The following is a 19,755-nucleotide window of genomic DNA, read 5'->3' as shown; positions in this document are numbered from 1 at the left end:
TGTTTAAGTAAGCAACCTGGCCACTGAATTTTTGCATTAGACCACCGTCATAAATTGGATGTGCAAACTGGAGCTGAGGATTCCACAGCCATTTCTGTATTACCTGTTCCATAGGCATAGTGGTTGTGCTAACATCTAAGAGAAGAAACAGTGCAGGAGAAATTATGTATTTACATAAATGGAGCACCAGAAGTAGCAAATGGGAGTAGTTTCATTCATTATTATCTTTCAGTCTTTCTGTCTCCTACTGAGCACAGTAGCTAAAAGTTGGGTGTCACGGGAGCTGGTTGAAACGTGTTTTAAACAGGGCAAAAATGTTTAGGAAAAGTCACCACCATGTGCTCACATGATGAACATAAACCTTTGGAGGTTTCAGTTTTCAGTGCTTCTCTTGATGTGGCAATTTCTCTACCCATTTAGAGTGCATTTAGGTGCATTTAGAGTGAATGCAGAAGTGAGTAAAATTTGCACTGAGGAGGCACAGTGAACACGAGAGTCTGGCCTCTCATGAATAAAACATGGGATGGTAGGGTGCAGTTTATTTATATACTGTGCCACTTTTTTTTCAGCCAGAGGCCCCCCAAGAGGTGAACAACATGAATGCATATTACTACAAAATATATATTTACAGCATTACTACAGTATATGTATACCTACAATAAAAGTAAAGGTAAAGGTACCCCTGCCCGTTCGGGCCAGTCTTGCCAGACTCTAGGGTTGTGCGCTCATCTCACTCTATTGTACTCTAATAAAAGTACAATACATCAAATAGAAAACAGTGGCAGGATATTTAATCATCAACATGTGGGGGGTGGGGGGGGGATAAAATGTTCCGCTAAGAGGAGATCCAAGGAGGTACTCCAAATCAGAAGCAGCCTCTTAACACTTTTAAAACATGAGTAAAATTAAGATGGGAGCCAGGTCTTAATCATTCTAACAGAGGGAGGTCCAATTTTTCGTACCAAGTGGAGCACATGTGTACTTTGAAACAGAACCCATGGGACGCACACTGTCTTGCCACACAGGAAAGAGGAAGGCCAAAATTTTATATCCCCCCCCTTGCCCCCACCCCATGCTGCCTTCCCAAAGCCGGCTAAGAGATGCACTTTGGGACTTTGGGAAGGCATCACAAGGGCTCTGGCAGGGTCCTAGAGCCCTCTCACCTTCCCAAAGCTGGGGAAGCATTCGCTAGATTTTGGGAAGGAGGCAGGAGGACTGTAACACCCTGTCAGAGCCCTCACATCTCCTTCCCAAAGCCCAGCACCTTCCTTACCTGGCTTTGGGAAGGCTGGGTGTCAAATGTTGCCGAGGTCCACACTTTGGACCACCCTGTCCTAGCATAACCTTCAGCAAACTCAGCTGCATGGGTGAGAAACTGGATGATCTGACCCACTGGCCGGATTCAAAACTCACTCACCTGTGTGCTACCTTTGACAAGTAAGCCCCACCCTCAGCCCCCTGACATCCAATGATTCCTTTTCAAGTTGCAATTTGGCACAATTGTGCTTTTTTTTTTTTTGTCACCGCAAGGTACCAAGGTGAAAAAAAGTACTGAACTGCAACCAGCGTCTGGAAAGGCAGAACTGCTGCTGGCATCATAAGTTGTCAGGTGATGGACAGGTGGACATAGTTTGGACCCAAAAACGCCATGGACCTAATTGGGATGTGTGTGATTTTGCCTGCAAGGTGAAGGTTCTACACCGCTGCTCTCAGGGCTGTAGCCTCCTATTTACCGGTAAATGTTTATCCCCTACCAAATAATAGAGAAAAGGAGAGGGGAGAAAATACTGTTTGCCGCAAGAGATGATGTATTGAGCTTAGCTGTATCCAATAATTCTAAGGTCCTATAATTTTGAAAAGGAGAATAAAAGAGCCACAGGAGGAGCGACGTGCCCAAAATAGGTCCCAACCATTAAAGTCTGATGTGGCAGTCTAGGGAAACCACTACTGCTCAGAAGGGTTTGATCTCCCCCACCCCAAAAGTAGGTTATTTCAAAGAGGGCTCCACTGCCTAATTTGCCTGGGCACAAAACTTCAGTATAAGCTGCTGCTCGGCTCATTGAGACTCTGGAAAATATCCTTCCACAGGGAGTCTAGCCTGACATGCAAGTCTTCCAGTGGTGTGGAGTTTTCCTGGAACTCTTCCAAGTATGAGGATGTGGGAGACAGCTTGGACTTCATTTCTTCCATCTCCCTGTCCGTGGTCCTTGTGAAGTTGTCTATCTGAAGGATTGTATCTCTCCTGAACTCCTCAATTCTCTCCTGAACCTCCTGAGCCATATTTTCCAGGTCCACAGACAGCTGGTGGTTTTCTTGGCTCCTGTGGGAAGGATGTGCAACCCAGGTGTTGGGGTGAAGGCTCAGCTGCACCTTGAGTTGCTCTAGGTTCCTTTCAATTTGGAGATGGAGAACCTTCACATTGTGGGTGAGCTTGCCGGAGAATTCTTGTAGATACTGACTGAGTCGCTGGCCCATAACCGCAGTGTGAGGTGGTGTGCTTTTGTGGAGTTCTTCCATGGTACGGTGGATCTCAGTTGCCAACCTGTCAGCATATGGGAAGAAAATCTCCTTCACCTGGTCAATAAAGGTAGCTGCCTTTTCAGCATAAGAGGCTGTAAACTTCTGGACCGCACCTGGAGTTTCCACCAACGGAGCCCCTGCGTTTAGGTTGGGCCTGAAATGCTGGTGCAATTCTTTTGCGCATAGCGAGACCTGTTCCATCAGCTGCTCTGTGAGGGGAGTCAGGCGGAGACGGAGACCTTCTAAGTTCTGGCTGATTTTTTGGTGCACCTCATCCATGTAAGGGGAAAGTTTCCTCCGGAGGCTTTCGACCTCCCTCTGGATGATCTGTCGAAGTCCATCAGCATCTTGGTAGAACTGGGGTTGGAATCCCCTGTGTACTGGGGTCAACTTCTCAAGGACGTGTCCCACGTAGTTGGCTCCATCTTGGAGACTTTCCTTCATGTTTCTGAACAAAAGAGAGAATGCACACATTTGCAGAGGGGACACAGACCCGAAAACAAAGTCTTGAGTCTGAGAGCCCATTACGGTGGTACCTCGGGTTACAGACGCTTCAGGTTACAGACTCCACTAACCCAGAAATAGTACCTCACGTTGACCTCCAGAACAAATTAGGTTCTTAACCCAAGGTACCACTGTATTAGGATCGTACCAATCCCAATTATTGTATCTCATTAAACAGACAAACAGGAATGCAAGTACGGTGGTACCTTGGTTCTCGAAAGTAATCTGTTCCAGAAGACCTTTCAAGTTCCAAAATGTTCTAAAAAGGTGGTCTGCAAATTTCATTGAGGAAATTGAGAAACAAACAGTGGAAGCCATTCGACGTTTGAAAATGGAAGCATTTACTTCTGGGTTTTTGGCATTTGAGTTCCGAAATGTTCATCAATGGAGACGTCCGAGAACCAAGGTACCACTGTATACCATATGTTCCACACAACACTGGTTATTTCATTTCATTTATTTATTAAATTTGTAGACCACCCTTCACCCACAGATCCGAGGGCAGATCAAAGCATAAAAATACAGGATTAAAAGACAAAATACATAATAAAAACAATAACCCCACCCACCCACCCACCCACACTGCATTTCAATCCCCTCTCGCCAAGTCACTGTCTAGCCGTCTCTGTTCCAAATATGTCCTCCTTTGCAGTTCCACCAGGCCACATACCAAGGGTGCCAACTTGAATAAAATATTTGAGGGGTCCAGGTAAGCCCCACCCTGCATAATTGAATGGGAATGCCCATCAACTTTGTGGTGACCCAGCCCCCTTAAATATTTTACTGTGGGGACCAAAGCCCCCACAGTCCCTAGGAGTTGGCTCCTAGGCCAACCACATCAGCAAGGATGCTGTGTATTGAGGCTGCAAGATACCTTCCCACACCCAGGCCTCCTAGTGCCCATTACCTATTCCTGCATCGTTCCTAGCCATTATATGATAGGCAGCTTCAACTTCACTGAGAAAGGATGGAATGAAGGGATGGTGGACTCTCCTTTACTTCTATGCTGCTCAGAATCCAGGCAAGCAGTTAAATTAATGATTAAATAAATAGGTTGCTATGTATTAGCAAGCAGGTTTTCGTCTTGTTTTAAACGTATTTGTTGTTTTTGTGTTTTCAGCTGTTTTTAATTATCTTGAGATGGTGGTTTATAAGGCGATTAATCAATCAATTGGGACACGGGTGGCGCTGTGGGTTAAACCACAGAGCCTAGGACTTGCCAATCAGAAGGTTGGTGGTTCAAATCCCCGCGACGGAGTGAGCTCCCGTTGCTCAGTCCCTGCTCCTGCCTACCTAGCAGTTCAAAAGCACGTCAAAGTGCAAGTAGATAAATAGGTACCGCTCCGGCGGGAAGGTAAACGGCGTTTCCATGCACTGCTCTGTTTCGCCAGAAGTGGCTTAGTCATGCTGGCCACATGACCTGGAAGTTATACACCGGCTCCCTCAGCCAATAAAGCGTGATGAACGCCGCAACCCCAGAGTCAGCCACGACTGGACGTAATGGTCAGGGGTCCCTTTACCTTTAATCAATCAATCGTCATTGTCATCCCCTGCATGTTGATGCAGTGGGAGCCCAAACAATAGTGGAAACCTCTACCAGTGGTCAATAGGGGAGACTCCTTCCCCTCACTAGTTAATATTAAGGGCTGGTGAACCCTCTCACCTCCCTCTTACCCCAGAACCATTTCTAGCTATGGGCTGCAGATGTGCAGTTCCTTCTGTCACTTGAAAGGATGTTACTGTGGAAAGGCAATATATAATCTTTCAAAATAAAAACTTTAGAAGATCCTGGCTGCTGGGTCAGGCCAATGGAATCTAGTCTAGAATCCTGCTCTCACAGTGACAGGCAAGAGGCCCCATTGGAAAACCCACAAGCAGGACCCCATTTTAATCAATGTCCCCAGCACCGTTTCCTTAGGCCTGATCAGGGGCTAATCCTGTTGGCTGCACTTGCTTTCTTCTGCCAGTGCATCAGATGATCTCTCCCCATAATGGTTCCCACCCCTTCCCCTACAAATCAGGGAATGGAGGGGTGGATAGGAAAACCCACCAGTTGTGTCCTTTGTTCTGTGAGAGCCAGTGTGTTGTAATGGTTAAAGTGTCAGCCTCTAGGACCTGGGAAACCAGGGTTCAAATCCCCACTCAGCTATGAAGCTCACTGGGTGACCCTGGGCCAGTCACTCTCAGCCTAACCTACCTCACAGGGTTGTTGTTAGGATAAAAAAAAATAGGAAAAGGGAGAACCTCCTTAGAGGAAAAGGTGGACGATAAATGTCTGAAATGAAAAAGCACACAATCGTACTGATAAGCTTAGAGCGAATCAGACTCACTTGACCCTTTGTCCTCCTTTCAGCTGCTGGGCTTGCTCCGTGCTGCCCTTGTCTTGAGTCAGTTGGCTGAAGTAGTCCCAGACATGGCTCCGCTGAAGACTGGCTGGAGAAGCTGTGCAGATGAGGCAAAGAGGAAAGGACAAAAAGTAGACAGTCTATGGAAAAGCCAACCCACTTACAACCAACAGAGTTCTCTCACATTGGTGGATTCTCATACTGAGAATGTTGCACAACAGTGCAGGCAACCAGGGAGGTCACCTCTGCAGCTCAGGGTCATTCCTGCTCTTTAATGTCGCTGCTAGAGGGGTCTCCAGGGGGAAAAACCACCCTGTGTGCCCAGGTGTCCAGAAGCTGAATCTATTTGTCACCCCGCTAGCAGCTCTGATTGGGACTTGTGACTAGAAGCAGAGCATTGTAAGCACTGTGTTAAGGCTGTAGCCCACAAACACATGCTCAGAGGTCACCAAGCTGTCCCTAACACAACCCAGAACCTCCCCACTCTCTAAATACACCTGTATTATTATTATTATTATTATTATTATTATTATTATTATTATTAGGAGCCTAACCTGAAAAGGTGGCCAGCAGCACTGCTAGGAGGGCAGCTTTGATGCACATGATGAAGCGAGGATTCTGCAACAAGGCATTAAAGGGACATGTTAGCTGTGCAGCCGCAGCAAGCAAGGATCTCCGCTGTCAGACTTGGCTGAGTATGGATGATGCTCCTTCCAGGCTGTAAGTCCATCGGCATGATTATCCCTCATTTCAATTTAAAAACAGGAATTGGTTGAACAGAAAGGTGTGCTTTGTCTGCTTAGAACCCAAAGTTCACGTGCCAGATTGTAACCACTTTTGCCTTACCTTATTCCTTCAGGTATTTTGCTCAGCTGCTCCCAGATGGTGGGATTGTTCCCCCTGTGTCCTCCTACCTGTATGCTGGGCACTGGTCTCCTCGGGGTTGGCTCTTGTAGATGCCCTGCTGCCGCACCTTTTATATATGCCAGGCAGCATTCACTGCCTTGCACACGGCTGCAGAGCCAACCAGCCTGGCCCTCGTTCCGTGTAAACACAACACAAAGGTTGAAAGACATTGACAAAGAGATGACGTCTGCATCTGTCGTGAGCAGAGGACAGAGGGCTTACTTTGATCGGGGGAGGTGGTGGTTTCTGAGATAAGGGGGGTCTCTTTTGATCGACCCAGCTCTCTATACTTGGGGCGCAAGCAGGAATCTCCTGTGGCCTTTGCCTCCCCATCCCAGTTATTCAGTCTTCTGCAACTCCTGGCCCAAGTACAGGGGAAAGCATCATGGGACAATTAGTCCAAACTGGGTGAGAGTTCAAGGAAAGGAAAACAGAGAGAGTGAACCCTGTGGGGGGTGGGGGCTAACTGCATCCCAGGCAATTCCACCCTGGCCAGGGGAGCGTTGAGATGCAGGAAGGTGAAGCTGGAGCGGCGTTTTTTGTTTGTGTTGCACTGCCTCGTTCAAATCTTTTGTTTCTTCATTTCATGTAAAACTATCCCACCAATGAGGCTCAGTGGTTTGCAGTCCAACTGGGCAGGAAATGGCTTTGAAGGAGCAAGCTCAACTCTTTCCAAGGGAGGGTCCCAGCATTGTGAAGGGGGTGAGCATGGCCTCTAGCAAGAGATGCATGTAAACTGACAAGAGATTTCTTACAAAACATAAAGCAGGGTATAAATTAAATAATAATTACCCTAGTTATCTGTGTATAAGACAGTGCTTTTTATTATAAAATAAAGTTAAAAATTAGGGGTTGTCTTATACACGGATAGTCCTGAAGGGGGGTGGGCGATTGTTTGCAGCCGCGAGCAGGAGATTGTCAGTGGCGACTGGGCAAGTGATTGGTGGCTATGGCAAGGCCAGCTGTTGATTGGCTGCCACTGCAGGAATTGGGCGGGTGATTTGTGGCTGCTGGCAGCTAGCGGGCAGATAATTGGCATCTTTGGCAGCACGTGTGATTGTCCGGTAGGTGAGCAATTTTTGGCAATCCCCCCCAAAAGCTCAACAGCCCTGGGCAACCCCCCCCCAAAAAAGCTTAACAATTCTGGGCATTTTCTTAATTTGGAGTCCCCCAAATGGGGGTCATCTTACACATGGGGGCGTGTTATACACGGAAAAATACGGTACCCTGAGCAGGATGGGCAGAGTTGCTGCAGGTTAAGGTGATGCTGAGGACAAAAGCTGATACCCTCTCTCCACTGGCCACCCCAAAAATGCATCTTTCAGGCCATTCTCTCTCAACTTTACTTTGAGTAAATGACTTTTCTACACTACAGTTTTATGCCATTTTTGGACTGCCATGGCTTCTTCCCTGAGAACATTGCTATAGATCCCCTGCAGTTCCCCCCAGGGTTCTCCAGGAAGAGGGAACATTGCTTAAGCCAGTTTAAACCTGTAGTGTGTTCATGCAGGCATGGAAAGCAGCCTCAGAACCGGATTTCCATCTTGTACCAATGGCTGGGCTAAAGTAGCAGCACCAAAAAAGGCTCAAGCAAGGGAAAGGAAGGGCTTATCCATACTCCCTCTTGCAGGCCGCCAGGTTCCGCCCAAGATCGTGGGCGCCCAGCATGCATGCGTGACATCACGCATGCCGCATATGACATCACACACTGGGAGGAGCCCCGGTGCGCCCTCTGAAAGGCCCAGTGGGGCCTGCTGTAACTGCAATGGGCTCTATCGGGCCCATCCGCTGCTGTGACAGGCTCTGTCGAAGCCCACTACTGCAGCGGATGGGCGCAACGGAGACCGCCTGGCTATAGAATATTGAGGGGCCCTGGCTCCATCACTGAAAATTTTGTGGGTACTTGGGCACCCATGGCCCTGCTGAGATGGCGCCAGTGCCCTTTGTCCCCAAGGTAAAGCCCTCTTTAAGCACTCAGTCAAAAAGCACAGGATTGCTGTTTGTTCCCACTGAAAACTAAAGAACAGGTTTTCCCAAGAAGAGGAGTGGGACAAATGGGAGATGAGGGTGAGCCCTAATTCAATGTTCACATGAGTTGCCCTGGCACCAAATTTGTAAATTGACAGGCATGTGGGGAGAAATAACTGCTTTGAGAGAAAACAATCCAATGACAGCAACCCTCCCCCACCTCTTCCATGTCTGTAGGGAGTTTGGGGTGCACCCCCCCCAATCTTCAGCCATTCAGAACACATCTCTGGCCAAGCCTCTCAATGACCACAGAGTTATTCCCAGCAAAACCCTCTGTGCGAATATTCAGAAGAGGTCAGAGTGCACAGAGCTAGCCAAGGCCAGCTTGTGGCCAGGGGAAGTTCCAAGCAGTCATTGCTCCCAAGCTGGTATCAAAGGGCAGCCCAGCCAGCCCCCAATTCTCCTCAAAGAAGAGGCCTCTCCATATGCAACTCACCCCCACCAGCAATCTCTAGCCCATGTCTTCCTGGGCAGAAAGGGGTGCTGGAGGGGAGATACATTTCCTTCCCCGAAGATGACCTCTGACCTTTCCAAAAGTGGTTTCAACCAATAGATTCAACTTACAAGAAAGAAGATTGCAAACTAAACATTAGGAATAACTTTGTGATGGTAAGAGCCGTTTGGCCGTGGAACAAACTACCTCAGAAGGTGATCGGCTCTCATTCATTGAAGGTTTTCAAGCAGAAGTTGAATGATCATCTGTCAGGGATGTTTTAGTTGAGATTCCTGCATTTTATGGGGTTGGACTAGATGACCCTTGGTGTTACTGGCAACTGTCAAATTATATGAATCTATAGTGCTCTGCATGGTCCAGCTCCTTTCACTAAAGCAACCTTCCACAACTTGGTGCCCTCCCTAATTTTAGACTCCATGTTGGCTTGGAGGTGAGGGAGTGTTGATAGGAACTGCAGTCCCAAACATCTGGATGTCATCAACTTGCAAGAGGTCACACTAAAGGCTGAAGCACCCCAAAGCTCCTCGCGCTTTGAAACTTCATCTCCCCACTTTGTCCTTCCCATGGTCTGTAATTAGCAAACTCCAATCTTGCTAGATCAAAGCTATGTGCCTTGCAAGGTTCCTCAAAGGTTTCCTTGCTGCTAGATCAAAGCTTTGCTCTCATCTCCTGTCAAGTCAAGTCAGCTCAGATAATCTTTGCTAAAATGGAGTCGTTAACTGAGGACACGCAAACCTAGTGATAATTTTGCCTTTTCTACTAGCGAGCCAAAATTCTTATTTGAAAACAGAGAGGAGTCTTAAACCTGCTGTTCAAATGCACATCGCAGCAAGAGGAGCTACTTGAAAGATGTTGCTTGTAGCATGGGACATTTTAATACTTTTGCCCATCCATCCACCCATTTCTCTAAAAACTCTTGGATAGATGCCATCTGGACCCAGTTCCTGGTCCCCAGTTCCCCACCCTCCCACCATTGCTGGTGGGAGCACCATCCCCACCCCAGTTTCTGCTGAAAGCACATAGACTCTCCCTCTCTAGGTCCCATGTAAGCTTTTTCTCCCACCCAATGTGAAATTTCATTTCAGCTGAAAGAACCCGCACTGTGTCAGACATTGCTTTGGTGGCTGATACCTTTCCCTCTAACAACTGAATGCTTGTGAACATTCCTTGGCATCACACTCAATCAGTGGTGCTGCAGTGGGGAGGCATTCCCAGAGGGGCAGGTAGCAATCAGTTTGCAGTCTACTTGTGTAACAGATTTTCCCCCTCCAAAAACACACACCTGTGAATTTATCCTTTTTGCCATTTTTGCAATAAAAGTCTCCCTGGGTGAGGGGATGCTCAGCTCCATCCCCACCATTCAGCCAAGGGCATTCCCATTTTCCCCTTCAAAAACACTTTCATTTGGGATCAGATCCCTCCATCTCACCCACCCCTTCCCTTTCAAGGTGGACTGGGCATTAAGAGACAAAAGAGCAACTTGCAGGTATTGCTGAGGTGTTCGTTTATTTCAGCAGAGAGAGTGTGTGTCTGGGCACACAACAGTGCATGGAGATTGTTAGCAGCAATGGACAGAGAGGGTAATAGAAATGTGGCCGCCAGCACTGCCCCAAACATTCAGGGGCATTGGGGGCTCCAGTGGGTCACAGCCAGTTCCTCACCCACTTATTCTGGGTGGCAGCATCCTGAATCTTGCCAGGAGTCTTGTTTTCGGTGGTGTTTCGGTGGTGGCTTCAAGCAGAAGACACGCTGGGGCTGTGGTGTCAGAAATATAGGGTGCCTTCTACTATTCCTCCAAAGCAGGGAGAGGGGCCTTTTCATTGGCCATCTGCTTAAGGCTGTCGAAGAAGGAATTGAACCTGTCCCTCACATCTTTCTCCAGGAAGCTCAAGTGATCCTCCGTCTCACCAGCATAAGGCTTCAGCTTCTTCTTCATCTCCTCCACCTTCTGCACCAGGAGCCTGTTGAAGTTCTCTCCATAGGGCCCCACCACCTGGCGGAACTCCTCGATTTGCTGGTCCATCTTTTTGTTCAAGCCTTCCATGTAGGGTGTCAGAGATTCACGCAGGTCGGCCGCGTCCCCCTGCAGCTTCTCCCTCAGCTGCTGGGCGAGAGGGCTCAGCTTGAGCCGCAGATCCTCGGTCCTCTCCAAGAGCTGGGCCCGCAGATCCTCAATGCTCTTCTTCATCTGGAAAGACATTCCCTCCAGTTGGCGGTTCAGCTGCTCTTGGACGTCCTGGGTGTAGGGAGACAGGCTGTTCCGCAGCTCAGCCATGGTTTGGTCCACCTTGGCCTTCAGCTCATCAGCATAGGGCGTCAGGCTCCCTTTGATGTCCTCCACCGTCTGGTTGACCTGCTGCTGCAGCTCATCGGCGTAGGGAGACAGAGAGGTCTGGAGGCTTCCCATGTTCTCCTGCAGCTTGGCCTGCACCTCCTGGGCCAGGTGCTCCAGCTTCCTGCGCAGCTCTCCAGCATTCTGGTTCACCTGGGTCTTCAGCTCCTCTGCATAAGGGGCCAGCTTGGCCTGCAGCTCCTGAATATTCCTGCTGATTGCTGAATGGACGTCATCAGCGTGAGGGGCCAACTGGGCTCGGAGCTGCTGCAGCTCTTTCTGGATTTGCTGCTTCAGCTTCTCGGAATCTTCTGCCAGCCGAAGGTGCATGTCTGTGGCAAAGGGGACCAGCTTGTTCTGCAGTTCCCCGGCATAGGTGTTGAGGGCCTGGAAGTTGTCCTGGAAGAGGGTGCTGTGGAGGAGCAGGAGGAGAGAGGTGAGCAGACAGACAAGCACTCCTTGGCTCCCAAAACGCTTGGGAGTTTCAGCGTTCCTGCTGCCGTGGATTTCCCTCGGGCGCCCGGTGGCCACAGGTGCCCATCCTACTCCACTGCTGCAGCACGCAGCGCAGGAGCCGTGGCCCTTTCCCACCAGGATACCCCCCTGCGCTTGTGTCCCAACCCCGAGGTTTGTTCCCAGGCTGATCCTGTCCCTTCTAAGCCAGTTCTGGGAGGACAGCAGTTCACGGCTTGCACCCTACACCAAAGGTGAGGCGCCTTAGGCCTGGAAGGTCAATGCATGGCCCCCCAGGCCTATACACCTGGCCCTCAAGAGCCAGTGTTCAAAATTAGCTGGGCACGTTTTGAGAGGAAGTGGCTGGCTGGCGTGGCTGCGATGCTGCACCAATCAGCTGATCTGTGGGGCAGCGCAGCACCCAAAGAGCCATGTCTTTTGGTGCTGCATGAGACAGTGACTCACACAGCAGACATGTTTTGTATCTCAGTTTCTAACACTGCACAGGTCTCTCCCCAGGCTGCATCCTTCACTGGTCCTGTGCTAATGATTTTGCCTGGCTAGAAAGTCTGAACCCTGACAATACCTCTTGTTTCCTGAACAGAGGATAGAGAGTGGTGGGCATCCTGTAATGCCCACTGCCGCTGTGAGACCCCCACCCTCAGAAGGTTGTCAAGAACGGAAAGTGGCCCTTGGGCTGACAGAGACTCCCCACCCCTGCCCTACAACAAGGGCAAGCCACGTGTAGTAAAAGGCCTGCATGCAGCACCCAATCCAGCAGATTATCATCTCCTGGAGAATGCCACCCCCAGCAAAATAACCACAGAAACACGACCCCCAACCCTGCCTTATATTCTGCTCATTCTTGGTGTGTTTGCTGATTTAGGTATTGCACAGGCTCTGAAGGGACCTCAAAAGTCACCTAGTTTTTAATTTTTAAAAAAATCACTTTTTAAATTAAAAACAAGTTTCCAAATAGTAGTAAGGGGCATTAAAACAAGAAGATCTTTAAAAAGCAGGTGTGTGTGTTTGCAGAAGCAAAATAAAATCCTCACATGATAAAACAGCAGTATCAAACTATTTCACAGCAAATACCTTATAATCTATCTAAAATGTCTCTGAGTGAATTTTGAAAGCCTTCCCGTGACACCTGAAGCTTAAAAGTGACAGATGATCTAGTGAAGATTTTAAGAAAAAATGAAGTGGCAACAACAGGAAGAGATGGACACGTGTTTGCAACGGGAGCAGGAAACCTGGTTGGTGTTGTTTTTGAGTATTAAATTAAAATAATTTGTTTTAATTTGTAATAATTCAGAAAATCAATAAAATAATATTATTTTTTTTAAAGTGACAGATGAATGGGGAGGAGTTATCTCACAAGCAGGGCACCCCATGAAAAAGAGCCTTCCCTCCTTACCAACTGCCTTGCCTTCAAAGGCACAGGGAGAATCTCAGAAAAGGGACAAGGGAGTGAGCGGGCAAGGGGTGTGTATGTGTGTCCCTAAGCCCAGTCGCCATCATGAGCACTCCCCACCTCCACCGGCCCCAGAGGAAACAGCTACTCACTTGAGCCGCTTGCTGATCTCTGACTGCTGGACTTGTTCCACCGTCTCCTTGGCATTGTTGCCCATATCGGTGAAGTACTTCCAGATCACGTCAGCCACCTGGTCGGCATTGATCTCGGCCTGGGCCCCTGCAAGGATGAGGAGGGAGCAGGTTGGTGCTGTGTGTGACCCGGCTCACAGCCTCCCATCCCAACTCCTCTGCCACTTGCCAATGCCCCACGTGTCTGCAAAGCCACAGGTGAACTCCCCTAATTTCTGGGAATACTGGGAGAACCACACAGACCCTTCCCTTTAAGAATGCATGCACATATCCATCAAGTCTGGGTAGGACCAAGACTTCTTCAAACAGATGAGGCCTCTCAGCAAGGCTGCCAAGTTTAATGAATGCAGCCAGCCCAGCACGGAAAGGCTAGCCACATGCTTCTTTCTACGGTGCCCAGATTTGCCAGTACTCTTTTCCGTTTCAAGCAGACACCCTGTTTCAGCCTGATCTGCCTCCCACTCTGAAATCCAGTCTCTCGGTTTGCTTTTCTCCTGGCCAGTTCATTGAGGCTTCTCAAACAATGTTATTGCCAGGCAGAGGGCTTTCTCAGCAGTGGTGCCCTCCCTTTGGAACGCCTTCCCATCAAATGCCAAGGAGATAAAGAACTACACAATTTTTAGAAGACATCTGTAGGCAACCCTGTATCGGGAAGTTTTTAATGTTGGACGTTTTGTTATGTTTTTATGTGTTGGAAGTCACTCGGAATGGCTGGGGCAACCCAGCCAGATGGGCAGGGAATAATAATAATAATTGTAACAACTGGGCAAAGTGCTTTAGTAAAGAATCATTCTGCTGTGCCCGACTCACAAGATTTTAGGTTAATCACACTGATTTGCTAAACCTGAGCTGCAAGACAACCATCGCTCGGTACATTCCGAGATCTGAGCTATATAGCATTTCTCCAGCTATGCCTTGGCCAGCCAGCGCAACAAGAAATGGGTCAGTGAGAATTTACAAAGACCGAACAATATTTAGAATTCAACAGTTGGAAATAGGACCAAAGTGAGTGCAGATAACAAGATCAGCAGAGCCCTTCTGGGTTACCTGTGATAGCCAAAAGGCTGAGGATCAAGGCTGCTGCCTTCAGAGTCATCTTTTGCGGCTGGGGGTTGCAGACACCGCCGTTTAAGGAACAGATCTGCCAAGAAGAAGAAGAAGGGTCAAAACTAAATCAGCGGCATTCCCATAAACACAGCCCCCTGATCTGACTCTCAGCCTTGTTCCAGCATCCCTTCCAAATTCCTGTCTCAGCCCTGTCCCCCTTCCGCATCCCCATCTCTCATGGCTCTTAGACATATTTTCTACATCACTTAGACCACCAAGCTGGGGCCCTCCAGATGTTGCTGGACTACAACTCCCATTAGACCTTGCCAGGGTTGCATTGACTGATGGGAGATGTAGTCCAAGAACATTTGGTCGGCAAAGGCAGAATTAGGCAGCTGAAGCTTTTCTGCCCTGAATGTGAGCTGGGGGGGGGGGAGAGAGAGAGAGGAGAGGGGAGAACCACCAGATTAAAATTGGCCAGAAGTTCCCCCTTCTAACTAGGATAGGAATAAGGAGATCACAAAGGCAGTGTCTCCCCCCCCTTCAAGTTCCCAGTAAGCAAAGCAGCACAAAGCCTCCCCTGCTCCATCATCCTGAACCAAACAGGGCTCCCAGCCCAGCATCAGCACCCTCCAGGTCAATGGAAGAGCAGTGCTCAAGCATGGACCCTGCAGGCAGCTCAGCTCAGCTCACCTCTTCTCCTTGCGCTGTCTCCTCAAGGTGGCTCAGCCTGCTTTGCCCATCCAAATTTATAGCCCTCCGAGCAGCTTCTTCCTGCTTCCACGCAGGCTGCTGACACATCCTCGAGCTTTTGGACTTTAGCAGGAGTGCAAACGTGGACGAGGGCTGGATGGCAGCAAGGGAGCCCCCACCCCTGTCTTATCTGCTGGGCAAGCAGAGCTCTTAGCAGAAACAGCCACGCCAACCTCTGACAGAAAGGCAAAACAACGCTTTTGGGGGGGGGCGCGGGAGTGCACGCTCGCACAAAAGAATTCATGAGGACTCTTAGCTGCAATTGCGCGCACCAAAGAGGTCAGGAGGAATGGAGCGCAACTACATAGGAAAGACAAAGGGTCGATGGATTTTGGGGTGTGGCATGACTGAAAACCAGGCGTGGGCATACTCCAACAGAATGTGGCTTGAAGGCCCAGGAGAGTGGGGTGTTATTGGGGTAAAATGATGGGTAGCTGAGTGGGCAGCTTCCCCATCCCGTGTCTGGCTTCCCTCAAAGCATCATCTGGTCTGCGCCTGACTAGCAAACAGCCCCATCCACCTGCTCTCCCACCTCCAACCCTCTGAGTTTCATTTTTAAAGGAAGAGAGGGACTGAAGTGTTTTAGTCTCTAACTACACCCCTTACCAAGCATGGCTCCGGCATGATTCAGGGATGGACATTCTGCCCTGTCTAGATCCCTATAGCATTTAAAGGTTGAGATATACAGTGGTACCTCAGGTTACATACGCTTCAGGTTACAGACTCCGCTAACCCAGAAATATTACCTCAGGTTAAGAACTTTGCTTCAGGGGAAAAACAGAAATCGTGCAGCGGCAGCCCAGCGGCAGCAGGAGGCCCCATTAGCTAAAGTGGTGCTGCAGGTTAAGAACAGTTTCAGGTTAAATACAGACCTCCGGAACGAATTAAGGTACCGAGGTACCACTGTAGCTCCAAGTGATTTATTCAGCTGGAGCCAGCTTTGCAGCAGTTGCTCTAGATTAACCTGGCATTGGAAGGTGGACTTGAGCAACACTGGATTTCTTCAAGCGCTCGCTATGATGAATTGGCAGAATATCCACTCTTGCCACAGATCCAGAACTGGTTTACAATTACAGGGAACAGCTCTGAGGCAACAGCAAGAAAACATAGTCTCTGGGCATAAATAGAGTACGTTTAATTTGTTGATTTGATTGACATCCTATGCCCTTTTAAAATGTGGTTCTTTTGGGGGGGGGAGTGTTATTGACTTTTTTTTTTCTTGATTATATGTACAGTGGTATCTCAGATTACAGACGCTTCAGGTTACAGACTCCACTAACCCAGAAATAGTACCTCACGTTAAGAACTTTGCTTCAGGATGAGAACAGAAATCACTTGGTGGCAGCGGGAGGCCCCATTAGCTAAAGTGGTACCTCAGGTTAAGAACAGTTTCAGGTTAAGAACGGTCCTCCAGAACGAATTAAGTTCTTAACCCAAGGTACCACTGTATATATATTGTGGTTTTATATTTTGATTTTGTTCTGTGAACTGCCCTAAGACCTCCGGGTATAGGGCAGTATATGAATTCAATAAATGAATAAATACTGGAAGACTGAAGAAACCCCAACTAAAGAATCATAGCAACAAAAATTGACGGATTATGCAGAACTGGCAAAATTGACATATAAGCTACGGGACAAGGATAACTGTGACTTTAAGGATGAATGGGAACCCTTTACAAAGTATCTGAAGACACAACAAAGTGAACTGGACTCCTTGGCAGGTTTTGAATAAACATTCACAAACCTTTTATTGATAATGATCAGCTGGATAGTTTGAAGATCTATACAACTTTCTAACATGCAGAAAACAGTATTCTTAGAGAAACCAAAGACTGGAACTGAGGGAAGTCGTGGGGTGGGGTTTGTGTGGGAGGGGGGAGGGAGGAAAAATGGGGGTGGGGAACAAGGATGATATGTTTTTTGATACTATGTCTTGTTATAATTTTGAATAAACAATAAATAAATAAATAAATAATCTATATCTATCTATCATCTATCTATCTATCTATCTATCTAACTATCTATCTATCTATCTATCATCTATCTATCTCACCCCTTCCATAACCATTTCTTGCACATATTGGTTTAGGAGCAGGGCATGTAAGAGGAGGCACACTTGAACCCAAAGCTACCCAAGGACTGGGTAGGCCAGCTCGCCTTCTGTTTAGTAATTTTCAGAGGTGGAGAAAAAGCTCTGTTTAGCTTCCAAGGAAATTCACTTTTTGTACCCCCCCATCCCAAAAACCCAAGGGGAAATATATAACTTTGTTTTCTTAAAAATCCTAATGTTGGAGCAAGGTGTACATCTTGGGCAGAGAATTCCCAGGTTTGGAAGCCACTGCCAAAGAGGCCCTGTCACATGCTGCCATTCTCTGTTTAACAACAAAATTGTTTATCCCCAGAGTAAGAAAATGGCCAACTCCCCCCACCCTGGACCCCCGCTGGATGTTAAACAAAGTTTCTTGGGGACATAATGTCTTGTGTGCTTGATAAGAACTGCTAATCCAAACAGTTTATTTGCTCTTGTTTGTTATTGGAAGCACCTGGAGTTTCCCCTCTTTCCCACTCACCCTCAGCCCTCACTTGAGTGCTGCTTTCCCACTTTGGTGGTTGGTTTTCTGGAGAGTAAACAAAATGAAGGAGGGGAGGGGCATGGAGATGAAAAACCTGGGATGATGAAAAGCCCAAAGATGTGGAGTTTGTAAGAGTCTTAACATGGAATGTAACAGGTGACAGGGAAGGTTGGCTATGTTTTCTGGGTACAAACTGATAGCATCAAGGACTTCTGGGAGAAAGAAGCAACAACAACTTGTCAGTTTCTCTCTCTCTCTCTCTCTCTCTCTCTCTCTCTCTCTCTCACACACACACACACACACACACACACACACACACACACTTCTATGATAGCATGAATTCCCCCTAAATTAGACATGTTTTTGTAAGAATTTTCCCCTGATGCAATGCACCTTTGTCTGCTAGGTACACTTCCTTCCAGTATTCATTTTTGTATCCGTTACTTGGCAGGAGAACCACGCTGCAAAATTCAAAGGAGTGTGAATTTCAAAGGAAGGTTAAGTTGCGGTTTGCTGATTGTTTGGGACGGCACAAATTAGGTAGTTCACCTTTAAACATGGACTGAACCAAATTCTTCCCCATTCTACACACACACATTTACAAATACATGTGTATGGCAGTAGTTACTTTGATGTCTCTCCAAATCTCTGGTATTTCATTCTCCTTTTTTTTGTTGTTGATGCATAAGTCGCAGCAGGAAGCAAAAATGCTGCTCGCTCATCAGCCAGAGCTGTACAAAAACAGAAGGCTGCCTGCCTGGGCTCACATTAACCAGGAAATCACACTCTCAAGGGAGTTGGTCACCACATATTTAAAACAGGATGATATCACTTTAAATGTAGCTTCTCCCAAAGCATTATGGGAGCTGTAGTTTGTGAAGGGTGCTGAGAGCTGTGAGAGGACCCCTTTTTCCTTCCCATGACTACCATTCCCAGAGTGGTTTAGCAGCCAGTCTCCCTTCCCAGGGAACTCTGGGAATTGTAGTTCTGGGAGAGAAACAGGTCTCTTTACAACTCTCAGTACCCTCAACAAACTACATCCCCCATAATTCTTTGGGGGAAGCCATGGCTTTTTAAAGTGGTATCATGGTGCTTTTAATGAATGGTCTGGATGTAGCCATTGTCACCCCACATTTGACACCCCGAGAGCTTGAGAGGTCCTGGAGCCTGTCCCCTTCCATCTCAGCAACCCCCTTGGGTTTGGACTCCTTCTTGAGCGTCTGCTTGTGAGGCAAGGCAGGGGCCAAACTCCCTTGCATTGCATTTCTGCTGTGTAACCCTTGGCCATTTCCAGGCTTAGCAAAGGCAGTGGGCAAAGTCTCGGCCTTGCACATCACACATCAGTCAGTTCAGCTTCTTGCTGACAGATGCCAAGCTCTCTTCACTCCCCCTCGCCAAGGGAGTCAGAGCACCATCTCTGTTGGAGACAGAATGCAGAGCTCAGCAATATGAGACTGGACTGTGCCTCTGAGCGTGTGCAGAGTGCCTCTCCCTCTCCACCAAACAAAAACAGCCAACCCGCAACTGGCAGGATAAGGGTTTCGGGCTTCCAGGCATCTCTCTTGGTTTAGAAGAAACCACTTTATGGCACTGCTCTCTGGCCTGTCTGCAATGTGTTATCTTGAGGTCACAGTCCAAGGTGAGGCAGATTGGAGGGGCAGAGCTCAACCAGGGATGGCAACAGGCAGGAGGTCCAAAGATGAGTTCATTCATTCCTTAAGGCCGTTCCGTTGTGTAATGCAAGATGGTTCTTTTTTTATAGATATATTTATTAAATTTCATAAACAAATTTTAAACAAGATTTAAACATAAAATACATAGCTCAAAAAAATTCAGGAATAAGAAAAAATACAAAGCAGAACAGATATTAAACAAAAAAACAGTTACCAAAAAAAAGAAAGAAGTCATAACAAACGCCAACCCACCCCGAAAAAGAGGAAAAAAGAAAAATTATACCTCCAGATATTATATCTTATTCACTAGTTTCTTGACCTCCTCACACCTCCCTTTCCGTATTCCAATTCAAATATTCAGTTCAGCAAATTCTTACCCTCTGTCATTTAACCTTATTCAACATCTTAAACTATGATAAAGATATAATTTCCGTCATTATCCATCCAAATTTACATATGCTTATTAAGCTTATTACTAACACCACTTATTTTCAATCCAACGTCCTTTTAACATTCATTAATTTTACAGTATTTCTGTAAATAGTCTTTAAATTTTTTCC

The 19,755-nt window shown here is 47.6% G+C and overlaps 2 protein-coding genes across 2 annotated transcripts; both read right to left on the bottom strand.

The window, feature by feature from the left end:
* Positions 1 to 1,788: 1,788 nt before the first annotated feature.
* Positions 1,789 to 6,395, bottom strand: APOA5 (apolipoprotein A5). Its single transcript, XM_081172705.1, has 4 exons — positions 6,216 to 6,395; positions 5,924 to 5,987; positions 5,355 to 5,466; positions 1,789 to 2,968 (listed from the first exon to the last, which is right to left on the bottom strand). Exons 2-4 carry the CDS (start codon positions 5,970 to 5,972, stop codon positions 2,035 to 2,037), a joined length of 1,095 nt encoding a protein of 364 aa, XP_081028831.1. The 5' UTR covers positions 5,973 to 5,987; positions 6,216 to 6,395; the 3' UTR covers positions 1,789 to 2,034.
* Positions 6,396 to 10,237: 3,842 nt separating this feature from the next.
* On the bottom strand, positions 10,238 to 15,018 carry APOA4 (apolipoprotein A4). Its single transcript, XM_081171565.1, has 4 exons — positions 14,888 to 15,018; positions 14,195 to 14,288; positions 13,109 to 13,235; positions 10,238 to 11,501 (listed from the first exon to the last, which is right to left on the bottom strand). The coding sequence occupies exons 1-4, from the start codon at positions 14,993 to 14,995 to the stop codon at positions 10,544 to 10,546; spliced, it is 1,287 nt and encodes a 428-aa protein (XP_081027691.1). The 5' UTR covers positions 14,996 to 15,018; the 3' UTR covers positions 10,238 to 10,543.
* Positions 15,019 to 19,755: the final 4,737 nt, after the last annotated feature.

Source organism: Podarcis bocagei, assembly GCF_964188305.1.
Source record: "Podarcis bocagei genome assembly, chromosome: 15".
Taxonomy (NCBI): Eukaryota; Metazoa; Chordata; class Lepidosauria; order Squamata; family Lacertidae; genus Podarcis; species Podarcis bocagei.
Note: the sequence above shows the minus strand (reverse complement) of the source record. Positions and strands in the feature narration are given on the sequence as shown.

Coding starts and splice junctions, on each gene's coding strand:
- APOA5 (XM_081172705.1), bottom strand. CDS start 5,972: ATGTGCATCAAAGCTGCCCTCCTAGCAGTGCTGCTGGCCACCTTTTCA. Junction 5,467..5,923: donor GCTGCTGGCCACCTTTTCAG/GTTAGGCTCCTA, acceptor TCATCTGCACAG/CTTCTCCAGCCAGTCTTCAG. Junction 2,969..5,354: donor AAAGGAGGACAAAGGGTCAA/GTGAGTCTGATT, acceptor TCTTTTGTTCAG/AAACATGAAGGAAAGTCTCC.
- APOA4 (XM_081171565.1), bottom strand. CDS start 14,995: ATGTGTCAGCAGCCTGCGTGGAAGCAGGAAGAAGCTGCTCGGAGGGCT. Junction 14,289..14,887: donor AGACAGCGCAAGGAGAAGAG/GTGAGCTGAGCT, acceptor TCTTCTTGGCAG/ATCTGTTCCTTAAACGGCGG. Junction 11,502..13,108: donor GAGATCAGCAAGCGGCTCAA/GTGAGTAGCTGT, acceptor GCTCCTCCACAG/CACCCTCTTCCAGGACAACT.